The sequence below is a fragment of the Halictus rubicundus genome, chromosome 4 (genome assembly GCF_050948215.1).
Source record: "Halictus rubicundus isolate RS-2024b chromosome 4, iyHalRubi1_principal, whole genome shotgun sequence".
Taxonomy (NCBI): Eukaryota; Metazoa; Arthropoda; class Insecta; order Hymenoptera; family Halictidae; genus Halictus; species Halictus rubicundus.
The window spans coordinates 13,473,401-13,483,756 of record NC_135152.1 but is presented as its reverse complement, the minus strand read 5'-3'; the positions used below and the strand labels follow the sequence as shown (position 1 = coordinate 13,483,756).

The 10,356-nt window shown below is 41.6% G+C and overlaps 3 protein-coding genes across 5 annotated transcripts; 2 read left to right on the top strand and 1 right to left on the bottom strand.

Moving 5' to 3' along the window:
* Positions 1-703: 703 nt before the first annotated feature.
* On the top strand, positions 704-2,763 carry LOC143353061 (uncharacterized). Its single transcript, XM_076786125.1, has 3 exons — positions 704-1,157; positions 1,252-1,402; positions 2,501-2,763. The coding sequence occupies exons 1-3, from the start codon at positions 1,025-1,027 to the stop codon at positions 2,634-2,636; spliced, it is 420 nt and encodes a 139-aa protein (XP_076642240.1). The 5' UTR covers positions 704-1,024; the 3' UTR covers positions 2,637-2,763.
* Positions 2,764-2,848: 85 nt separating this feature from the next.
* On the top strand, positions 2,849-7,082 carry Skp2 (S-phase kinase-associated protein 2). 3 transcript variants are annotated; one of them, XR_013082159.1, is made up of 7 exons: positions 2,849-3,126; positions 3,767-4,078; positions 4,160-4,439; positions 4,555-4,991; positions 5,068-5,195; positions 5,290-6,622; positions 6,662-7,082. XR_013082159.1 is itself a non-coding variant. In XM_076786893.1 (6 exons), the coding sequence occupies exons 1-6, from the start codon at positions 3,047-3,049 to the stop codon at positions 5,634-5,636; spliced, it is 1,584 nt and encodes a 527-aa protein (XP_076643008.1). In that variant the 5' UTR covers positions 2,849-3,046; the 3' UTR covers positions 5,637-7,082. The 3 variants fall into 3 exon arrangements, 2 of the variants coding, with proteins under 2 accessions (XP_076643008.1, XP_076643009.1); XM_076786893.1 differs by having other exon boundaries at positions 5,290-7,082; XM_076786894.1 differs by lacking the exon at positions 2,849-3,126 and adding an exon at positions 3,133-3,248 and having other exon boundaries at positions 5,290-7,082.
* A 659-nt stretch (positions 7,083-7,741) lies between these two features.
* On the bottom strand, positions 7,742-10,356 carry Bor (ATPase family AAA domain containing bor). Its single transcript, XM_076786892.1, has 4 exons — positions 9,989-10,356; positions 9,172-9,646; positions 8,077-9,100; positions 7,742-7,973 (listed from the first exon to the last, which is right to left on the bottom strand). The coding sequence occupies exons 1-4, from the start codon at positions 10,188-10,190 to the stop codon at positions 7,839-7,841; spliced, it is 1,836 nt and encodes a 611-aa protein (XP_076643007.1). The 5' UTR covers positions 10,191-10,356; the 3' UTR covers positions 7,742-7,838.

Sequence of the window (10,356 nt, the reverse complement as noted above, 5' to 3'; positions counted from 1 at the left end):
TAATCCAATTACAAAACTTCTTTATTTTTCGTTATTTTTTAATGAAACTTTTACCAACATATTCGTGGCATTTTCCTGATTAAAATCAATCCAAATATGATATAATTCCGATGATATTTACGTCTGTAATGAACAATGGAAGTTACTTCCCACTACGATTACATTAACGGGAAATTAGTGTAACTGTGATCCAAATTATATCGCGTTTGGTATCATTTTAATCAGAATAGTGCCACAAATGTATTGGTGAAAGTCACGTAAAAAAATAATTCATAATAAAGAAGTTGAATTTTTCTTCGCGGCTCTTTCCTTCCCATACGCTGTCTTTCTCTGCGTTCGAAATTTTTATCGCTTGTTAAACAAGTAAATATCATCGGAATTATATCATATTTGTTAAAAGTTAGTAAAAGTTTCATAAAAAAAAAAATAACGAAAAATAAAGAAGTTTTGTAATTGGATTAGTAGTGGTCTTCTGATCTCAAGTTTTGCAATTGGATTAGTAGTGGTCTTCTGAATGCCAGTCATTTTGGTATGCCATAGGTTTCTTATGGCTTTCATGCGGGATGACTCTTAGGTTTCCAGCGTGCCCTGTGTATTTCAAATGAGACGCTCGGCGAGAACCTCCGATTTCATATTGGTGTCAGTAAAAAGAACGGCGGTGACTTACAACGATAATTTACTGTATTTTTATTTTAGACTGGATCGTTCGAGGAATTCCTTCCGCCGATCGATTCTTTGGTACAATACTTTGACGGAGACGCGCGTGGAAAATTCACCTGAAAGGTGAAGGATTCAGACAACGTCCTGCGGCTGTTGTCCTTTCGAGAAATGTCCTTTCCAGTGGTAGATGTTTATTTCTGGCATGGTCGGAAAATATTGATCAAATATGCCCTATCCCCGAGTTGACGCTCGTTTCGGTCGACTGGTGTGACGCGTTTACTCGTCAACAAAACCGTCTCGGAAACGGTACGACTCCGGAGGAACACGACAGAACCTACGTCCGTGGTTTCTGGGTAAACATCCGATGGATCGAACCAGTTCCCGCGATTCCGATTCGCCGACGATCAGGAAAATACCGGAAAAGCCGCCGTTCAAACTTTGCTTCTCCAAGGACCAGCTTCTCGGTAAATCGAGTGTACGCACGCTCAGGATGAATTGTACGCACGCAAGTTTTCCTTCCATTCCTCTCGCAACACCTAGAAAAGGGAACGTTATCCGTGTCCATTGTTCGTAATCCGTTGAACGTTGCAGGCGACTCGATCGCACCGAAATTCTACTCGAGGGAATGCGAGAACGCAAACGATCCGGACGAGAGCGACGCGATCGAGAAAATCACGTCCGACGAGAGAAAACCCTCCACGGATACTAATTGTTACCCTTACCGACTGCTAACCAGTCACACGTAATCCTATTTTCACATTACATCTTCGCGTATGCACCTTGATGCGCATGTACGCGCAGTTACGTGCAACGCATTACCGTAGAATTATAAATTTTATCTTTTTTCTCTGTGAATTATAATGATTATACGCGTGCTATTAAATTACGGGGCCATTTTGTCGGCACACGCAATCGAACAAGCAAGCAAGCGTAAATACAGTCGCGCCGGAAAGTATGTTGACACCTTTTCAAGCGGAGTAACTTTTTTAAGATTGGTCCAAATCACTTGAATCTTTTTTAGATTTTAGACCAACCAGTTTGCTAGAGAATGACTAAAGAAACATTTTCTTAGATTGCAATTGGTTGGAATGATAAAAAAATGAAAAATTATTTCTCAACTTTTTTATCTGAGCCTATAACGATAATTTAAAAATTTGTTGATTTCGGTAACTTACAAGCATACTGAAAATTTCATCGTTCAACATTTCAAACGTTGCAATGAGCCACAAACGTTTCAAGATGAGAGTTTAACACTTGGTTTACGGAGCACTAAAAATGACTATTTTACATTACTTTATAAAAATAACATGAATCGATCAAAGTTTGTAGCCATTTTTTAAATAATATGTACCCAAAGAAATCAATTTGTTAAATAATTCCTCATGGATGCATTTTCACAATCTCAATATTCGCAATTTAAAAATATTAGAATCCGCCATTTTGACGGGTCCCATTAATCTAGTCGCAGATTTTCGACCTTGCGAGGGAATTTCGCCCTTATGTGATCGTCTTGAAACGTTTGTAGCTCGTTGCAACATTGACCGATTTTTATGAAATTTTCAGTATGCATATAAGTTATCGAAATCTACGAAACGCATTTTTTAAATTATCGTCATAAGAACAGATGAAAAATCAGAATTGCAATCTAAAAAAAACATTTGTTTAGTCATTCTTTAGCAAACTAGTCGGTCTAACATCTAAAAAAGATTCAAGTCATTTGGACCAATTTTAAAAAAGTTATTCCGCTGGAAAAGGTGTCGACATACTTTCCGGCGCGAGTGTACATTTTTGTTTGAAACGTGTCGAGCGAAAGAGAACTGCTCCTTTTTGTTTCGCACAGGTACGGATGGTGGCACGAGCAAGGAATACAACCGAGGGATAGTCGATTCAACTTTCACAAAAAAACGTCGGATCTGGTGCATTTTCAAATGAAAGTGTACGCTGAAGATCGAAGGCTCGGTCTTTCGAAACATTGACGCGAGAAAATCTGCATTCGCCGAACGAACGAAAATACAGTCCATTCGAAGCACTGTCTTTGAGATCAGTCTTTCTCGATTCGAATAAAAACACGAATGCGAAATCGCCAAAAATTTAATTTCGTGCATTTATTTTGTATATTTGAAATATAACTTATCTCCCTCTCTCGCCCGAATTGTATTGTACTCGCAGTGAAATAGCATATGCGCGCGCGCGCGTACATATTCAATCGCTCTGTTTCCCGCCATTTCGAGAGCTTCGAAACGCCAGCCAATCGAAATCGAGGCTGAGGGAATGCTCGAATCGAAGCATGCGTTTCGACCGATAGGAAGTCGCCACCAGCGATTGTTTTCCGAGCGTGCGACCATTGACGATTGAAAAAAGGGCATCGCGACGGATTCCGCCAAAAATGAATTCCGGCGTGGTGGAACGCACGAGGCTCGCTGAGGATAGCCCGGAAAGTTCCGAGGAATTTTCACCACCCGAAAGGTAAATTCGTTTGTCTGGTTTTCCTCGTTTCCGAAAGAATCCCCGAACCCATGGTAATCGCCAGGCGCGATTCTCTTACCTGTTGCACAACCCGATGCAGGTGTATAGTCTCGCGCGCACAGGTAAGGTTAAGAACCTTTACCACTCAGTCAGTCAGGAATTTTTATTCCGACGTTTTCGACGAAAATGCTGTGTATCCATCCGTCGAGCCAGTTTTCTATTTCTTGTCGAGGAAAGATACACGGAGTCGAATGACATCAAAATTACCAGAGAAGCCGCGTTACGAGTACAAGAATTTTTCGTAGAACTTGTTTCGGCCTCCGGAAAAATTTGATTTTTATTAGAAGAACTTTTATTGCCGATAGCTTGCACCTTCCTTTGATGATACCATTTTAGAACCGCTTTTTTCCGACCTCCGTATAACCATATTTGTTTCGGACTCGCCTGTGTGTGCACATCGTTCGTTTATCAGTCTCTACGATTTTCTTTCTGTACACTGTACGTCTGTGATGGAATAATCTTCACCAAAACCCTGTTGGGATAGGTTGTTTCATTGCATTTAATAATATATGTGTACAGAGTATGGTAGAAAACTGTACATTGTGACTAATCCTCTGTGTTGTCTATGTGTATGTTCTAGCAAGAGATTACGTTTGGATGACAGTTGTAACAATAATTTAAACGGTATTCTAAATGACCAACCCAAAAGCAACGAGAGATGGTCGTATTCTGGCGATGGGACACTCGTGGAGCCGGAAATCTTAGCGGATATGGGTGTTAGTATGCTGGAAGATGAAGTATCTTGCGAGAGAGCAAAATTGTCTCAGTCGCAGAGGCATTCTGTTTCACCCGCCGGTTCGCGTGCCAAGAAACATTGCGAGACGGTCAACAGTTATAGAATGGAACAAAATATGTACAGAGATTCCAATTTAAAAGCCGGCGTGGCAGACAGGTCTGTGACTCTTGTATTTTATTTTACCGTAGAACCAAGTCTTGTAATGTATTATTATAGTACTTTCAAACACATTTCCAGACTAGAACAAGATTTGTACGAATCGGACAAACCGGCAGCTTATTCGACCATGGGAAATGAATCTGGTTACTCTTCTAGAATAGAAATAGACAATTTCATAGACTCGAAAGAAAGTTCCTGCAAAAACAGTTTAAACGCGTCTTCCGAAAGAAGTAATCTCGAACAATTTTACTTCTCGAGAAGAAAAAAGAAGCTCTCTATCATTGGGGAAGATAAATTTAACAAATTGTCGGACGAAATGATTTTGATGATTCTGAAATGGCTTCCCAAAAAATGTTTGGTACAGTTTTTAGTTTCATTAGAGTTTCGGTACAGGTTTCTCGGGCCTCGTGGGATACGGTATAATAACTGTATATATAGAATCACGATTGTTTCATGATGTTGAATCGTTTTAGGTGCGTTCTATGTTGGTGTGTAAACGGTGGTGCCAAATAGCTCGGGACGAAGCATTGTGGAGTAGATTGGATTTAGGTGGCAAGGTGCTGAGCGAAGGCACATTAGGACACATACTACCCCGGGGCGTTCAAATACTTCGACTTGCTCAAGCGGAAATCGCGGATCCGGTGTTCCTCGAGAACAGCGAGCTCCTCATCGACGGATACATTAGCAAATTACAATATTTGGACCTCTCGATGGCCGTAATTTCCCCAAATGGACTGGCTATGCTTTTAGCCAAGTGTAAACACTTGAAGAAATTATCGCTAGAAAAATGTACAATAAACAGACCGTGTTGCAAAGCTATTAGTGAAAACGGTGATCTAGAAGTATTGAATTTAACGATGTGCGAAGGTATGGACGTCGAATGTATCAACGATCTAATGAAACTGAAACGGTAAGGAAATCAATTTTCTCGACGTGTCGCCGATCGATTTTTCAGTCTGCTTAATCCGTTTATGGACAATTTTCAGTTTGAACGCTGTTAATATGTCTTGGTGCAGCTTAGATACGGAATCGATGACGTTACTTTGTAGATCGCTACCAAGGTCTGTTACGCGTTTAAATATAGCAGGGTGCAGGAAAACAATGACCGACGACAGTAAATAGAATTTTTCATAAATACCGTATCCCGAATATTCTTGATATTCCACCTGACGGCTTTAATTTCTAATTACGTTGTTCGTTTATTTCAGGTGTCAGAGACTTAGTGAGAACTTGTCCAGATATGGTGGAATTAGATCTGAGCGATTGCACGATGCTCACAATGAATACCGTTCGTAACTTATTAGAATTAACCAAAATAGAACATTTATCATTGAGTCGGTGCTACGGCATACCGCCCTCTACCTACCAAAAGTTATCGTACATGCCCTCTTTATTGTATTTGGATATTTTTGGTTTAATGTCGGAACCAATACTGAAAAATTTACAACTTGGCTGTGGCGAAACTCAGCTGAACAAGTTCCTATATAGTTCCGTTGCGAGACCGACGGTCGGTGTCCGTCGAACGAGTATATGGGGACTCCGTGTTAGGGATTAGAAACGTCTACACGCATCCTACAGTCTACGGCAACATTTTGTTCGTAGATGCAACACACTGACGAAGAACGAGTTGAAAACCAAAGTGAAATTGGGAGAATACATGTAATATTGTGCCTTCGCAAAGTGTCTTTTTCTTTTTTATATCAAGAGACTGATTTTACAGTACTACTGAAATGAACTTATTAGAGATCAATGAGTCCTTCGTAGGATATATATTTTAGTCTTTCCTTTTCTTTTAAGTCGAAGACATTATACTTTGTCGTTGATCGAGTGTATCGATCAAGACAATTGCGCTGGAGGGACAAGTGTATGCTCAAGTGATAGAACCTCGATACCTAGTACTTTCACTCCAATTTCAATCGAATTGGTAGCGCTATATTCCATATTCTACGATTCCGTTTGTACAGTTCGGTGAAGGTTTAGGTTTAGGCGTACGCCGAAAACTTGTCGTGATTTTTCATTAGAAACCATTTGGAAAGAAACAACCATTTACACTAGTTTGTTCGGCCGAATATAACATACAATTAATACTTTGAATTGAATCGCGAAGCTTGTTTTGCGTTGTCTAGGTTTGTTATGAAAAGTGGTGTGTAATTATGGGCTTCTGTAAAAGCGAAATGACCAGTTACTATTTTACCTATACGATCCCCTTGTTTTCTCGCGTAATACTTTATACATATCTCGATTCAAGGAAACTCTATTGTAACATTGTACAAAGTAAAACCTACAGCACTGTTGATCGCGAATATTTGGATGCATAAGCAGTAGATTTTTTCTTATCCAACTGTTAATCAAACAGTTACAATAAATCAAAGCGTTTACTAAATAACAGTAACAAAAATTGTACATTTATTAAACCTTTCGAGAATACAATAAAAAAGGTTTGAAATATCGTTATAGAAACACTGGGATGCACGTGCGTATATGACCATTCAGAAACAAACCTGTAGAAGTAGCCAAAGTATGACCAAATCCGAAACAGCCGTTTTTCGACCGTACAGTGAAGCCAAAGTATTGCCAAAGTATTACAAATCACAACTCGTTTTCCGATTAATCCGTTACTATGCTATACCAAATCTACGAACGTTGTTACTATGAATATAGTAGGTAGTACGGGGTCGGATTGTAATTCACTCACGTCGAGATAAATGGTAGAGCACTTCAACGAAGCTTGTCTTCGAAATGTAATCCCGAATTCTTTATGCTTTAATCTTCTTTTTCCATTAGACTGTGACCGATCGTAACCGAAGATCGAACATGTATACATATACATTAGAGAAAAAGAGAGAGAGAGAGAGAGAGAGATTGAAAGTTTAATAAATAAAGTCTAATAAATGCACTATTCCTTTACAGTATTTATACACTAACGGTTTACTTAGAAAACGAGAACTGTACAATTAAATTCGTTTTCTCAACAACGTGATTTGCGGCGTGGATATTTAGGGCTGGGAAGAAAGAATGGTGGTGGAAAGGATGCAGGAAAGATATATCAGATGGGTGCTAGGGTTAGAGTGGACAACGCCAGGATGTATGATAAGGGAGGAAACGAAGAGAGAGAAAATGGGTGCGAGGAGGGCATGGAAGTTTCAAGAAAGGTTGAGAGCTGGAAATGGAAGCGAATGGGCCAGACAATGACTAAAAGAAATAGAAGAGAGAGCTAGAAGAGGAAAGAAGATATCAAAATGGGAGATAGAAAGGAAGAAAGGGGGAATAGTAGAATGTTAGAGGAGGATGATAAGGAAAGGAGAGAAGAAGAGTAGGGAAGGATAGAGAAAGAGGAAAACTGGAAGAGGGTGATGGAGTCAAAATACAATAGGTGGTTCAAAGAGATAAGAGTGAAGGAAAGGCCTGAATACTTAGAGCAAGGAACGGAAATAGGGATAAAAGAGAAGGTGAAGGAAATACTGGCTGAGGACGGGAGTGGGGAAGAGTGAAAGTACGAAGGAGAGGAAGAGAAATGAGGAGACAGGCGTGAAAGGAAGACTAAGCGAGAGAGAGAGTGAAAGCGAAAAGAAAGAACATTAAAAAGAAAGAGAATTGTAAAGGTAACGGGATTTCTTTGTAACCCGTAAGGGAACAAATAAATATATACATACAACAATGTGATTTGTACCTTTTTCATTTTCTCTTAGTACTAATTAGTTCCTTAATAAAATATGGCCTGCTCGTGTTCGCATGGCGCATCTGTATAGCTTATTGATTAAGCTGTTGCGATCGAATGTTCGGATGCTGCGGGTTCGATCGCGGGTTTCGGCTTTATCGTTTGCGTTACCTCTTTTTCAGTGGCATAGATGGACTTTGATTCTTGTCTTTCTTGTTCGCTCTGCCATTGGACCTGCGAGAAAGGAGACGAGTTTCATTGAGCGAATTTGCCGACGCGTAAAATCTAACTAAAATCTAAATGCAACTGTATTGTATCGGAATGAAACGCTTAGTACCTTTTGTTTGTGTTGTTTGATGGCTTCCGTACACCTGTCCAGAACCATTTGTTCGGTGAGCACTCCGTCCTCGGAGGCGTACGCTGCCGCTTGCCAAGCGACTCCCAGTTTCGCCAATTCCCTTCCTGACATTCCTTCGGTCATCTCGGCCAATCTGCTGCAAAGCGCGCTGTAATCGAACTGCGCGACTTTCAGCCGTTTGTTGCCCTCGATCGCCGGTTGGAGAACAAATTTGTCGAAGTAGAGACGAACTAGACGTTCGCGTTCTTCCCGTCCCGGCAAGCGGAACTCCACCATCTCATCTAATCTGTCGTTGACGGCCCAATCGAATTGTTCCGGAGTATTCGATGCGAGAACCAACATGAATTTGTTGCTTTGCTCGCCGGTCCTGTACAGAAAAGCGTTCAACATCGCTCGCAGATCTTCGGAAATGTGCTCGCTGGAACGTTTCCTCAAGAACGCGTCGGCCTCGTCGATGAACAGAAGCAGACCTCTTCTGGAGGTTGTCGCCCAATCGAAAACCTTATGAATCGCGGTGACACCGTCTCGACCCAACGGTGCCAGATCTCCGCCGGTTACGATCGCGTAATCCATGCCGGAGTGTTCCGCCAACTTCTTCGCGAACATGGTCTTACCGGTTCCAGGTGGACCGTGCATCAATATATTTCGATACATTCCACGATTCTGTTTGGTGTTTTTCGTAGCTATCGCGATATCACGCAGTCTTTCCTCCAGTTTCGGTGCTAGAACCACGCCGGATAACGCGTCCGTGTGCTTACTTTTCAATTTCTTCGCTGCTTCGACAGGATGTCGTAACGTGTCTAGTACCGTGAATCTCGAAGTCTCTCGGACCAGGGATGGTTTTCCCAAGCGAGACTCGATATATTTCGCTGCTACACTCGTCGAACCTTTGGCAGTGTACACGCCGAACGCTAGCAACGACAGTCCGCCAGCCGCGGCGATGATTTTGTCCCAATCCTGTAAAAGAGCCGTCGCTCCGGAGCCCAGTACCGAGCCTGCGGTTCTGAAACATACGACGCGCACGTTTTAACGCTTTCTATCGTTGCAATGTAATCGGATATCTTATTCACTTACTTTATGGACTCTAACACCGTGATTCTCTTTTCCGATGCTTTCAGTCTGATCTGTTCCAGATTCAAGTCTTGGTTTTCTCTGTCGATTTTTGCTTTGGCTTTCAGTTCTGCGTCCAATTTTCTCATTTCGTTCTTGTGTCTCAAATCCATTTCGTGCTCGATGGTAGCTTTTCTCATCGCTTCCTGTTTGGCCACCGACTCTTCTTGCCTCTTCAGATTCTCGTCGTTCATTCTTTGCTGTTGGATTAGCTGATCGTCGTATCTTTTCCTCGCCAGCTGATCTTGATACTGAGCTCTCATCTGATGCTGCTTGGTTTCCTCTTGCATAGTTTTCCTTCTTTCTTCTCCATCGATGCGCTTTTGATCCCCTTTCATCTGTTCTATGGTAGCCTCATATTTTTTGAGCTCTGTTTGCATTTCAACCTGTTTGGTCGCCTCTTGCAATTTGGAAAGTTCCAATGCCTCCTTGGCATGACCTGAAAGAAGGACATTTTTAGAAGATTCTTTCTGGTATCGCGTATACACGCACGCACGTACGCACACAACACATACATACATCCCTGTTAATAGAGATTCTATCGTACTCCGAGGAAGAACAAAATTTCGTTCGACCTTCTTGAACATTATTCTACCACAATGCCGAGTTATCGAAATGATTGAAACATTGTAAATGCAACGCGAATCGAAGCATCGCGCCACCGAAAAACCACAAACAAACTGCGGACAAACTTTCTAACCCGTCGAAAAATTTTCTGCTTACGTAACCTTGCACGAGGGTTTCGATCGAACAGAAAATTTGAAAAAATCATCGCACATACTGGATCTTTCGAGTTCCTTGGCAGCCGCGGCTGCTCTTTCCAGGGCACTTGAATCGAAACGATAAGCTTCCATTTGAGACTTTGTGATTTGTGCACGGGAGCCATCGCCATCGCCAGCAGGATTAGCCGATGCCGGCGGCACTTGTACAAATTGTGAAAAGTCTTGAGGTTGGGCGTTACGATATCCAAAAAGCCACGACATAGCACTAGTCTTATCTGAAAAGAATGTTACCGATCGAAAAAACGAATGTCTTTCCTCCTTTTTAGCAGCAGTCACCACGAGGGACTCTCACGTGCATTGGCAACATGAACATTGATGAACATGAACACCGAAACGAGTGGACACCGAACTACGTGTCTTTCCTAGC